Source organism: Thermobia domestica, chromosome 16 (assembly GCF_964235325.1).
Source record: "Thermobia domestica chromosome 16, izTheDome1.hap1.1, whole genome shotgun sequence".
NCBI lineage: Eukaryota > Metazoa > Arthropoda > Insecta > Zygentoma > Lepismatidae > Thermobia > Thermobia domestica.
This window is the reverse complement of record NC_137469.1, coordinates 105347257-105361905: the sequence shown is the minus strand read 5'-3', so window position 1 is coordinate 105361905 and position 14649 is coordinate 105347257. Positions and strand designations below refer to the sequence as shown.

General features: G+C 35.1%; 1 protein-coding gene across 1 annotated transcript in view; it reads right to left on the bottom strand.

Moving 5' to 3' along the window:
- Positions 1 to 8720, bottom strand: part of LOC145672792 (glutamate receptor ionotropic, kainate 5-like) — an 87463-nt gene extending 78743 nt beyond the window's left edge. The window contains exon 1 of the mRNA XM_081741950.1: positions 8570 to 8720. Coding sequence (XP_081598076.1) covers positions 8570 to 8670 — 101 coding nt within the window. The 5' untranslated portion in view covers positions 8671 to 8720. The remainder of the gene's footprint in view (positions 1 to 8569) is intronic.
- Between the last annotated feature and the right edge of the window lie 5929 nt (positions 8721 to 14649).

Below are 14649 nucleotides of genomic sequence, written 5' to 3'. Positions count from 1 at the left end.
TCATAAAAGACATTTCATTTTAATGAAACTAGTAAGTGCCTTCTTTTAGCTCTGCGAAGTAACTATTGTTTGGAATATGAATCTGCAAAACATAAGAGGTAAAATTATCCAAATGGTGCAAGTTTCCACTTATATGTACAAAACAATTTTGCAATATCAACTACGTGAATCTTGTCCCATAAAGAAGCCGAAACCCCTACACCGAAGAGCCCTCCGAGATTTGATCATTGTCCACACGGACTGAAATTGTCATTTGAAGCCAAGACTTTAATATGAAGCCAATAATTTCTTTAAAGTAGACGGAAAATTCGGAAGTTATAAGCATTTTCATATTTTTGCCTTTCCCCATAAGGGAGCCGTAGCCCCCTATACTGAAGCCCCCCCCCCGGAGATTTGATCATTGTCCACTCGGACTGAATTTGTCATTTGGAACCAACACTTTAATACGAAGCAAAATATTTCTTTAAAATAGACGAAAAATTCGAAAGTTAAAACATGTTAATAATTTTGCCTTTTCTCATAAGGGGGCCGTATTAGCCTACACTGAAGAGCCCCACGAGATTTGATCATTGACCACTTGGACTGAAATTCTCATTTGAAACCAAAACTTTAATATGAAGCCAAAAATTAAACTTTTACATCAATTTAAACTGACTGGGTTCCGGTTCCCCCCACTATTGTTTAGTTTAGTTAAGTGGTAATTTGTGACAGCTTCACATCATCAAAAGAATGTTTCACTTCCCCTCCCCTCCCCCAGGAGTTCGTGCTGGATCCACCACTGGAATCAATAGACACTCTTCCTATTCTTTTTGTCGCCCTTGATTGTGTAGGGGCTCCCTCGTACAAATAAAGAAGCGGTAATATTACAATCAAGGGGCGCTATATATTAGGTATTTTTTTAGTTACCTACCCCTAACCGCACAGGGCCATCTTTCGTAGAATAAAAAATATTACGTGATATTCCAATCATGAAAGGGGAGAGGATGCTGTAAATATATTTCTTATTCATTTTGTCTGTCCTGCTTATCAAAAATTACTTTCTGTTGGAAGGGTACTGAAATGAGAGGGGCAAAATAAAAAGTCGTACCCCCTCCTACATGGTTGCTCAAATAAGTACTAAAGTAAGCATTTTAAACTAAGATATTTAAGATTTAAACTAGGAAACTAAGATATCCTTACATTATGTAAGGATGGCATATTCAGGATTATTATTATTATTATTATTATTATTATTATTATTATTATTATTATTATTATTATTATTATTATTATTATTATTATTATTATTATTATTATTTCAATGTTTTTGGAGCACCGAAATTTTGTGAGACGAACAATGATATGTAGAGGTTTAAGATGGGTGGTCATAGAGGAGGAAAAACCAGGATTTTTCTCTGTCTGACTCTCTAACGTAAAGATTATGTGCTGAAGGTAAGAAGCATCATCATTCTACAATAGGTTGCTTTTACGTAGAATATCAATTACTTGAGTTCTCCTCCTTCGGTCTACTTACCTTATGTAGTAAATTCAAAACAATTTCAATTCAATACAAATACATTGTAAAACTTTTCCGTAATTAAACATCTAGGGAAAATTAAACATTTAATAGGGAAATCTGTTATCAAAATATCCAAACACGTAGATAGAAGACTATCTAGTGAGAAATATTGTAAAACTTTATAAAATTCTCCAAATTAGAATTAACATTTACTGGGAAACATTCGTTATGCGCCAGCGAGCATATGGTGAGCAGTGAGCACAGGGGAAATAATTACGAAACTGTTTGCAAACAAAATTAGGGACGCTAATGCAAGTGCGACAACGGCATTTTTTCTTTTTTTTTTTTTTTTGGTATCGTCATGAGTTTTACACATACGTTACAATTTGATTCTTTCCCACATAAAAAAATAAATAAATAGTGATAAAAATGATAACTGCACTTCCATGGGATCGAACCCTCTACCTTCAGCATACAGACTTGTTGCTTTAACTAACTGAGCTATTTGCTCTCTTACGTAAGCTGAACCTGTTCTACAGTAAAGACGATATTTCATTACGATCGTCCTACCAATTCGTCCTTTTCCATAGATAATTTCCACTATTTGCTCTATCTTTATGTTAATACTTAGCATATATTCATATATTTGGAGTTTGCAGATAATGCATATAATAAGACATACTAAAAATATTCGTTAAAAGTTTAGTTTGTAGATTTAATCCACATTTCTCTCAATGACATAGATGTCGCTGCTTCGTGTTGAAATGCAGAATTCCCTCGTGTTCTTGAAAATTTCCCACTTTAGCAGAGTTGGTAATTCTCGAGATTTCTGTCGATTTAATGTTTTTTGCTTCTAATTTATTTATTTTAAGCTAATATCTAACACAAATATTAAAAACGGGTTTGTTATTAACCTGTCCTGCTGGGGAAACCTTCCGAAATTTCGAACATATAAAGGAAACGGAGATATTTTCAAAAAACTTCAAAATAAAGAGACGCGTCATTTATTTTGCTCATGGTAGTACAACTCTTCATGACGAACGTGTCTCCCAACGGTAGTGGCATTTTTCGATAACATAATGCACCATGTAACTAGGCCAGGAGTGTGATGCAGAGGTTCGAGGAACACAGGGGCGAGTCCCAAGTAATGTGTTGGCTCCCCAACTCGCTGAACCCAATCGAACACATCTGGAAGGTAATTGAATGACGTCAGAGCGCATCATCCCCTCCCCGGAATTTACGGGAATTAGGTGACCTCTGTGTGAACATGTGGTGCCAACTCTCTCCAGCGACCTACCAAGGATCATTGGGTAAATACCAAGACTCATCGCCGTTGTTATCGGTGCCAAAGGTGGACATACTGACAAATAGGCAGGTAGTCATAATGGTTTATGAGTGCGTATATTTTAACTCGTATATTTTGTCTCGACTCGAATTTCGAGACGTCTCGTCTTAAATTCGAATCGAGTCGAGACAGAAACTGTTGAATCGAGACAGAAACATATTTTCGAGTCGAGACAACATTTTCTCGAGACGAGTAGAGACAGGCTTAAATCTCGACTCGTTCACATCCTTAAGGGTAAGTCAATAAATATATGCAATCTTGTTCTAATCGTCTGTAGATTTCCTGTACGTCTTTCGGCGTTTGCAAGCTAATGGATTGCACTATTGTCTTAGCTTGTAGCAAGTTTCAGGGTTATCGCTTCAGTCTGCATTACGCAGTTGTGAAGCAAACATGGCTGCTCCACTGTTCATTCGCACCGCAGAACAACATTCTGTAAGCCGTTTTCGTGGTCTGAATGTGTACCAGGACCTGAAATCCGTTAGACTTTCAACACCATACGGGGACAATGTTTTACCACGATGAAGTGTTTACCAATGGGTTGAAAATTTCAAAAGCTGTATGCTCTTTTCTCGTACTTCAAGATTGTTCGGCTGCTTTTGAACTTTTCCATCCAGCGGTAAACTGTTGTTAACGTATTGTACTGAAAGGTTTCCTCGGATTTTAGTTCGTAATACACCTTCAGAGCACAAACAAACAAACAAACGGATTACAGAATGTACCGTATTGACGTTCCGAATTTTGTTTTCTTTCCTATTTCTATTGAAACGGTTATGCAACCAGATATGCGATTTTAAAGCGCCATATCTGGCAATATTGGGAACTACTGGTTCTTGCTCTAGCCCTCTGGGTGACGTTAAGGTCATTCAGACTAAAATGACTAAAGTGGAGAGTTGAATTCCAGAAGTTGGAAAAAGTGATAAAATCGTTTGCGAAAGTTAGATGGGCAACTCTAAAAAGTAAAATAGCATTGCATTTGCAATACATAGGAAAGAAGTTATTCTTGGAGTTGAAGTGAATTGCAGTTCGTTATTTATTAAAAGTATTATATTTAATAGTGATATTATCGTGAGAAGTTATTGTCCAAGATTAGCCGGTGGTCTTCGATCATGGCGTATATGAGTGCACATATTACAATCGCCTTGGTATAACATGATTAAGGTGAGTTTGTTTTTTGAATTATACATATGTTTTGAAGAAATTATCTTTACTGACTAAAAGGATTAATATTAAAAGTAACAAGTGAATTATTTCGGAACCATTGTAGCATTTAAAACATTAATGTTCGATTATGAATTATGCCAAGTGATTGTTTAAAGTCTACAGTTCTTGTTAAATGTGTGTAATGAGAAACTTTTCGTATCTTCTTTTTGGAATATATTTTGAGGACGTTTATAAAGTTATTAGTAAAAAGAACTTAAATATCTTATTATTTCGAAAATATACTTGTGCCTAAATTTATGGTTGCCCTGTGTTTGTTGAACTACTTTCTATATTCTGGAGTCGTCTTATCATTGATGATTATTACTAAAGGTACGTATATAGACCAATTTTATTTTTACGTGAAACGCGTCCTAGCCTATATTAAAATAGCTAGAGTCTCCACGAACGAGCTTCAGATTTATAACGAGAGCACGTTACAAGAACAAGGTCCTACTGTAGTGCCAACGGACACTGGCCATGTTTACTTTGCAGCAGCGTAAAGCGAACTGAAGTGATAACACTGAAACCTGCCACAAACGAAGACATTGATAAAATCTATCGGCTTGAGAGTACAGAAAGCCATGAAGGTATTTTACAGACGATTAGAACAAGACTGCATTTTTGCATATACTTATTGACTTAACCTCGTACTTAGAAGAAAGGTAATTTAAATCTTAAGAGTTGATTCAGGGTGAAGTCATGATCTTAATTATGCCATAAAATGGTTATTCTTTAGTTTACAATATTATTAGTATTTAACTAAAAAAAATGTCCAAATATAAACAGATGAGACGCACTACCAATTAATTGGTCTCATTAAGTTGGATAAAATGATAGGGAGAAGTTTAAATCCCATACGTAGTTGTCGAGAAAATCGAGAAAAACTAATCTTTTGTTCCCTTAAACAACGATAATAAAGGGGTAAATTTGGATAAGGACGTAACTAGCAATTCTTCAAGTTTTCAGGACAGCAGAAAAACAAACGCCCTCATCCAATTAACCAACGTATTCACACACTATTTTTGGAGACAGGCGTTCGCTACGGAGCAGAGATATTACCTTAACAGCATCTAGACACATGCGGACGTGCTCAAACTTGCAGAAAATACGTATATCTCATTTTACCGGAAATATTTCGATACGCCCTTATCCAAATTGCCCATGATATCTACGCAACCTATTAAGGTGAAGCTCACATCAGAGTTGCCAACCGTAGAGAACAAATTTATCGATTTTCGTCTAAAATTATCGTATGTTACAAGAAATCGTCGTATATTCGTTATGCGTGATAATTGTAGAAACGAGTATATGCTGCTAATAATAGCAATAATATATAATAAACTTATCTAGTAATCTTCATTTTTGAACAAATCGGCGTCACTGACCTCATTTTTTTTTTTTTTTTTTAATTCTCACTAACATTACTCTGAAAAATAACAATATTTCGACCCTCTCGTAATCGTTGCTTTGCAAAGTCTCAAATCGATATTGATTTATTTTAGTAGGAATGATTGTTATAAATCCTAGTGTGTGTCTTTCATGATTCTTTAATGCACATCTACTATTCATTTGCACATTCGAAACCTTCATCGCAAGGGCATTATCGTAAATAATATTACGACTTTAATTATCGTATATCACGATAAATTATCGTATGGTTGGCAAGCCTGACTGACATTTAAATATACCGTTAAAAAGCTTTACGTAATTCACTTGTTTTCCCCTAAAATACACTACATATCGTACAAGTTCAGTGGAATTCATGCCATTGGAATCAAAGTTAACATGATTGTAGACATTTTGGTCTTCTATATAATCGTATGAAGTAGTATTATATTGTGGAGGCATATAGTTTCCAGTTTAGGGGCGGTCGAATTTTGCATCATATTTTGGAAACTCCAATCTCATCCGATTGAGATCAAGCTTGGCATAGTGTTAGAACTTCACTTACTACTAAATCGCGCGTCATATTATGTTACGCAGACACAGGGTTTCCGGGTTGTACGTTGTCAAATTTTGCAGCATACTTTCAAAAAACAAAAACCCCTATATGTGTGTGTATAATCTTATAGGAGTTAAATTTGCAGTGATGTTAGAATTTAATCAGCTATATAAGCGTATGAAATATTATGCTGTGCAGCTTTCTCAGTTATGAGCGATCGAATTTTACGTCATCATTTTGAAAGCAAAGTCTCATACACCAAATTCATCCGATCGGCATCAAACTTGGGATAGTCATAGAACCTCACATACTATAAAATTATGATGAAAAATTATATTGTACAGGCTTATGGTTCCCAAATTATTAGGCATCAAATTTTGCGTTATATTTTTAAAAACAAAACTCATTATATGTGTAAATGATCCGATCGCGATTAAATTTGCCATAATGTTAGACCTTAAATAGCTATACATGTAAGTGTTAGAAATATTATGTTGTCGAGGCTTATGGTTCCTGAAATATGGGTGGTCAACTTTTGCATTATATTTTCGAAAGCAACAAACCATCCATGAAACTCATCCGATCGGTATCAAACTTGGCATAGGGTCTAGTGGTAAAAATTTACCTACTATAAAAGCGTGTGAAATATAATGTTTTCCTGACTTATGATTCCCGGGTTATAAGCGGTCAAATTTTACATCATATTTCCAAAAGCAAAATACCATATATATGTAAATGACCCAATTAGGATAAAATTTGTCAGAAAGCTAGATCTTAATGAATCATAAAATCTAGATCTAGATCTATAGCTCTGTATGAAATAGTATATTGTAAAGCCTTATGATTCCCAAGCTATGGGCACCCGAATGTCGCGTCCTAATTTTGGAAACAAAAATTCATCCATATGTTTTGATTTGATTGTAATTAAGTTTGACGTCCGTTTCAGAAGCGAGGCTATGTGAGATGTAGACCTAGAGCTTAACGTAGAAATTGAACCACATAAGCTCCTGCCGGAAATCGAACCCGGGTAAAGCACCAATGACGCGTATGCTAACTATATAGGTACGACAGAGTTCTCCACATGTATATAAATCATCCCATTACAATCAAATTTGCTATGTTTATTAACCTTGACCTAGTGTTTAATCCTATAAAACACTATGTTATGGGGTATTTGGGTTCCAGAGTTATGGACTGTTATATTTTGCGTCATGTATTCCAAAACAAAAACTCAAGCACTGAACTCAGCTGCGATTGGGATCAATTTGTCATGGTGGCAAACCTTGCTGCAGGCATTGGGTTCCCGAGTTTACACAATCGAATTTCTAAACCATTGGGCGTAACATAAACATACATAATAACAATCAGAAGTCAGTCTTAAATAGAAAAGTAAAAGTTTAATGAAGGACGTTTCTTCACGAATATTTCACGCATTATGACGTTTGCAACATGGCGGTACACAATATGGTTAATAAGCAGTAGCCCAAAACGGTAACTACTATAATATTAATAAAAGATGAGGCGCATATCAATTGATAGAGCCCATAAGGTTGAACACAATTAAGTGTTTGAGGGTATAATCTTATGCGTAGTTTTGAGAAATTAAGTAAAATTAATATTTATGCGCTAATAGTATGTTATTCATTGCAAATAATAAATTGTAGTTTTTTTTTTTATTATTCTGCTGAACAGATTGTTCAACGAAAGCGAATCTTTGAATTTTTTTACGGAAATAAATAACTAGAGCGATTACCTTGGTGGATTTCGTTAGTGGAGCTAAATACGCTTATATCTTAATGGCTAACGACAATTTACTGGACACGAAAACTCTCAAATGAGAATGAATTTATGAATTCTGTTTTCTGCAGTAGATGGCTAGAGCAATTATCTAAGTCGAACTCGTTAACGAGTCAATCCGTTAACATGTTAATGGGTCACGTTGACTTGCACTTGACCCTGAGTGCGATAACGGTACGATAATGATTTGTACGTTTGTGCGTTAGTAATAGGATAACGCTTGATCGCAAGCGGATTTTTGAACTCTGTTTCTCCAATACACAGCTGCAGCAATTATTTCCGTCGATTTCGTTAGTGGAGTAAATTCCCTAAAATCCAAACAGGTAACAGTGACTTACGTTTATCCGTTAGCGCACACAGTAACTCTTAAACAGCTACAACAATTATCTCAGCTGAGTTCGTTAGCTCAGTATGTTCGTTAATATTTTAAACGGTTAACAGTGTCCGTTAACATCCGTTCATTACTCCACAGGATAAGTCTTACGAAGTTACATACCTCGCCATTAGATGCCAGCAAACGTCCTCCAGCGGTTGACATCTACCGAACGACATTAAAACTACTAATGCGTAATCCTCTTTACCATTTACCAGAATTTATTTACTTTTGTACTTTACATATTAAAGAATAAACTGTTAAATGTCAAATTGTAACCATTGTTTGTCTTCTAATGGTCACAGATATACTTGTTACAGTGATGCACAAACTACTTATAATTTGTTTAATAGAAGGATAGAGGTTTCTACAAAAGAACATAAAACAACTTTTAACACACTATCTAGTACTCACCTTGTTAGAAGAAGTGGATAGCTGAAATGCATAAATTTTGTTCTTTCTTGCGTGATGGTCATTGGGGCTACTATTACATCTATTTCATCCCTTAACAGCATTCCAATTAAACCGGTCCAACGGCCGTCTGTAAATGAACCCCATTTGCCGTCCACAGATGTATTTACCTGGAAACTTTAAAAAATATATATTAAATTTTAATTACTCAAAAATAAATTAAAATAATAAACAATTTACCATTTCGTTACGCTGTACTGAACGTACTAACTGTAATTTAATATCAGAACTTACGCAGAAAACCATAAAAATGTGACTTTTACAGCCGTGTGCACCAACGAAGTTTAAACGAGCGTTCACTCAAACGCGTTCAACATTAAACTTTCAAGTTTAAACGTGGTTCCATGCCTTTAGTTGCACCATTGAAAGTCGAAGTTCAGTTCATCTCGTTTAAGTAAACTTCGATTAATTTCTAAAATCGACTCTGATTGGTTGTCGTCCTTTGTCTCTAATCTTCGCTTAACAAAGTAACAAATGAAGAAAGCATACCGTGTGCCAGTCTTTTCGACTTTCGAGATTGTGTGCATAGAGTTGTGAGTAGTCTAATTTCAGTGATCGTAATTGTGATGGAAAAAATAATGAAACCACGAGCAAAAAGTTTTCCGAACACGTGAAATGTATTGTAATTTCATTAGTAGAAAAATACAAAGACATTATTGAATGTAAACAGACTGACTTCGATCAACGAAGTTTAAATCTCCAAATTCGGCCATTCAAACTAAAACCAAGTTTATCCACAATTTGACCGAGAGTTAACCTTGAACTTTGTTGGTGCAACAGACATTTTCACCGAGCTTGGTTATGACCTTCGTTCAACAGTTGAACTTCGTTGGTGCGCACGGCCATTAGTGTTGTAGGTTAACGTGTTTTTTTTTTTTTTTTTTTTTTTTTTTTTTTTTTTTTTTGATTGTTTTGCTATCATAATATACTGACCAGTATTGGTGTTAGATGAAATATGGACCTCTATAGTTTATCGTGAGATCTGATCTATATTGATATACACCGTGAATTGTCTTCAGGTAGTTGCCTGTTTCGGTATAGTTCGGTATAGCAAAGAATGCGCCTATGTTCAGATCGTTTACATAAGTAGCATTAGATCTCTTTCTTGGGTTATGTGATTAGGGTCGATTCGCGACAAGAGCTCATGTGGTTCGTATACTACGTTAAGTTGTAGGTCTACGTTTCACACAGGTAAACCTAATCTATCCAACCAACAAGTACCATTATTTATTTATTTATTTTGACCTTTATTAAATCAACTTTTTTAAATTTAAAAAGAATATATAAGAGTCAAAGAACATACTGTTCGTTTATGATTTTTCTAATTCTTTGAATTTATATCAATTTCTAAATTATGTAGTATACGAATAAAATAAAATAAAATAAAATAATATAAATACGAATAAAACAAAATAATATAGATTTTAAGTGAAATTCCATAATCACATTTGGACGGTGTTATGCATCAATTGACCAAGCGCCAAAACATGGTTCTCAGATATTGAAGGAAACACAAACATGTTACTATTATGACCCAGTTCTTGGCGCTTGATCCAATAGCTTTTCCTGAACGTTTAAGCAAATAATAGGGTTTCAAACATTTTTTTACATTATTTAAATTGTCTCCTATACACTGATGTAAAACTCTCGAAAATCGAAAAATAGCGCTTCGCCAATTGATGCATAACACCGTCCAGTTATCCTTAATCTGTCATGCTGAATGTCAAAATGGTAGAAAATTCGAAGTTAAAAAAAAAAATGAGTTTCTGAGCACTTCTGTCCACCGAGAGTTAAAGTATTTTAAAAAGCAGTGCAACTTTTATCTTTTTTCGAGTACTTCTAATAAATCCAAAAATACTTCTAACAGTACGGATTTCCTTATTGTGAGAGAGAATAATGCGCCGCTCGTTGACTTTTACGCTACGCAATTTATTAAGAGTACATACTGCCTTCATAACATAGTTAATCAATCGTCTGGTTATTTACGTTCACATGCCTCTAATAAACATTCAATAAAAAGTTTGTTGCATATCTTTTTATTCAAAGTAGCAACTCCAACTGGGATAGCTCGTAAATTGGAAGGTATTTTATTTATACATATTTTTGGGCATTACCTGCATCTAAATGGCCTTAAGTCCTCACGTCTGAGGGATGATTTCTCTGGGCGAGCACACTATCAGAAGAATGAAGCGGCCTGGGACCTGTTTATAAGGTACCAACCTAGTACTTGGCTATTGTGAATGAAGGAAACCGGGAAAAACCTCACTCAGAATGGCTGGCCTAAGAAAGCTGTTACATTTTTCTGACTGAGTATCCCAATCGACAATTGCACCCGGGGCCGTATACTCGTAAATTCTGAACCAAAGGTGTTGCCTATATTGGAATTGTATCGAAGTGTTACGGTTGTACAAGCAACCACACCAAAGCCAGCCAATATTGGAGAATACAGAAGGAGAGACAAAGTGAAGCAAAAATATGAGGCATTGAAGAAAAGTTTCAGCAAGTGTAAATGGAATATTATTGCAATCAGAAACGTTGACAAGAGGAGAGGTTAGGATTAGGTTGGGATTTAGATTTCTTGGCTTCCAGCATCTAAGGCCATTTAGCCCTTTACATTTTAAGGGATGACGTCCCTCGGTGAGCATACAATCCGGGGAAAGGGAAGGAAGAAAGATGGGGAAGGAAGGAAGCGGCCTGGGGCCTATAAGTTAGGTACCACCCCGGCATTTGCCTGGTGTTAATGAGAAAAACGCTGTAAAACCTCATTCAGGGTGGCTGGCCTGAAAAAGCGTTTTACACTTTTTCGACCGAGTGCCCCCATCGGGAATCGAACCCGGGACCGCTCGCTTGACAACTGGAGAGTAACATACAACTTTAATAGATACGTTTATGAAAAATATACATATGTACGACTTTAGCTATTTAGAATTAATTTCTGTTATTCATTTTCCTTCGTTACAGTTGCAAATCAGTTCATAGGAAATCCATTATACAAAAACGAAAGTGAGTATATGCCTGTTAGCTATCACGCAATAACTACTCAACCAACTGAAACTATACGATACATGATTATCGATCTTAGGTCTGCCAATGACCATATTGTATTAAATTGAATAAATGTATATCCTAACTGGCTTTTCATATCGGCAACGACCGATATTAGTCCCCAATCCATAGTTCTCATCACCAATATGAATAGCAACACTCTCAATGCAATTTAAGTCCAAATTCATCCCCTATCGCCATAGAAAGGGGTTGATATTACGGATATTTATCATTACACTTTCATCCAAAAGCGTATTCTAAGGGGGAAGGAGTTCAAGGGGATGAGAGAAGGGAAGGAGATGGCATGTAAGAATAATCGAAAAGGACTGGTATTAGCCTCGAATCCATAGTTTTTGAGTCATCAAGCTGATTAGTGACAATCTCAATTATGTCTAAATCCAAGTTTAGGCAAGAAGGGACAAGTCAACCAACTCGGATGTTAATAATGACAAAACCGTAGGCGTTGCTCCTCGTCATTTATTTATTTTCGAATATTTATTTTTAGCTGGCCCAGGAATTAAGGGAACAAAATTTTACACTTTGAGGACACATACAATCATTGGAATATAGTGAGCTTCTGAGTTCTTTTGTAAAAAATAAATAAATAAAAATCGCCGCATGGCGACATAATCTTGTAATTATAATAGATGTAAAAATTGTGGGGTGTAAAAAGTGAAGATAGTACTTGTCTATTTCATATCTAAGTCTCCTTGTCAATTTTCTAAAGTCAAAGTACGTTAAATAAATGAAAAGTAAAAGTAAAGTTTATTTATTTATTATTTTTATGGTTACAAACGCAGCACGTTGGATCATTATACACTGAAGAATGTAACAACAGTAATAGGCAAGAAAAATAAATTAAGAACAGAATATTAAGAAAAATTTACATACATACAACTTAATTTTGCACTATTGTAATCCAAAATTTCATTTAGGGGTAAAGATTTCTATGGATGGTGGAAATTTGTTGAACTCAGTAGGAAGTACACATAAGCGATTATTGCATGTCTAGTTTTCGGAATTAGAATAGACAATAGAATTACACTACGTGTAGCTCAAATAGGTACTCGGAAAATCAGTGTGGGAAGTAGAGAATAATAGTTTAATTTACAATTTGTTATTTTATGAAGAAAAATAGGGTTTTTTGCTAAACTATTAAAACGAGGATTCTGACAGCTACCTAAAAACTTTGGGTCTCTAAGTCGAGGTCTGATGATGATATATTATCCTACTGGTGTATGCAGGACCCACCGCCACCAAAATGTCCATCCCATAATTCTATGGTGTTAGATTTTTTATCCCAATCGAAGAGAGAAGGAATCATCTCTTAATAAATGTTTCAAAATATGCAAGCTCAGTATCTACCTTGCCTATTCAATGATTCTACGTAGTAAATATAATACTTCACTGCTATATAGAACACATACATCATGCTAAAGTCATACGCAAAAGGGGTGGGTGTTCCAGGTTTAACCCCTCTTCTTTGAACGAGATATTACAAAAAAAAAAAAAAAAAAAGCATAGCATTTATCCTATCCAGGCACGTACGTAGGAATTTATTTCGAGGGATCTCCATTCAATATGAGAATAAATTATATTAAAATTTATGAAATTATCCCTAATATGAGACTAAATTTACAGAAAAGTCCCGATTTAGTTCTCCGAACCCCCAGGATCCACCCATTGCGTACATTCCTTATCCTATCAATATAAGTATTTAAAGATTCTGAAACGACATGAATTTGGAAGCTTTGAAGTCTCTCCTGGTGAAATTCTGCCTACGCCACTGCATTCAACAATCTTGTAAAAAAAAAGTTCGTCGTGATTGGGAAAAAAGAGAAATGACATGACGCTTCTGGTTGTTGCCAATTGAACTTTGATTTGTTAATTTAGTAAATAAATTAAAATAATTTTATATTTATGCTGTTCTACATCTGTTTCATTATTTGCTTATTTAATATCGGACTTCTAATTATCAGGAGAATCTATCAAGAGAAATCTAATTGAATTTATTGACCGTGCCTATGACGACAACTCCCCGTCACGACTTCTCTTCAGTTTTATTAAAAGTAGGAAGGACTGAGGAGAATATATATGAAGTCAAGGGGAAGATAGAAGAGGGAGAAGGAGAAGAAGAAGCATAGAGGGAAGAAAGAGGGTTGGAAAGGTCTTCTAGAAAAATCTATTAAGTTGGAGTTAGGGAAAGACCAGAGGAAAAGGTTGCAGAAAAGGGGTGTTGAATAGTCTGTGGTTAATACAGAAGAAGATAAAAGAGGAAGAGAAAGAAGAAAATAGAAATGAAGAAATACTGGATAATCATGGAAATATAGTAAGGAAGCTTAAACAGATATTAGAAGGTGCTTCATTTCCGAGTTTTGTTGTTCAAGAATCAATTCCGAACTGTTCCTGACGAGACACATGTTCCCTCATACTATTCTGACCTGGATCCAGGTAACTACATAAGTTAGAGTTACCCTGACCCAGCCCAGATGATGAGAAGTATTAATTTACTCGCTTATCTGTTATTTCTGAGTATTAATAACTTTCATCCAGTAACCGATTGTACATAGTGGAGGTCGAACACACGTTTGAGTTTGCCAAAGAAAGAAAAAAGTTTTAAGTGATACACATGTTTCCCACAAATCGAAGTTCTTGAAATTCTTGAAAAGATTATCGTTATCCCAACTTATTCTGTTGTTTCAGCTTGCCTTTCAGAGCCGATTTGGATTAATTTAGAATTAGTTATCCTTCATGACCTCAGTCATGAATCATTATACACATGTTATACACATACAGAAGAAATGTTATTATTCTAGACCAACATTAGAGACTACCACTTAAAGTTAAAGTTATCACTCATTCACACACACACACAAACATACAGGACAATGTATTGACACAGGTAAATAGGTTTAGATTTGCTTTGAAGGAAAACCACTACCTAGCTACAGTTTGTTAAATTTATTACACCTATCAAG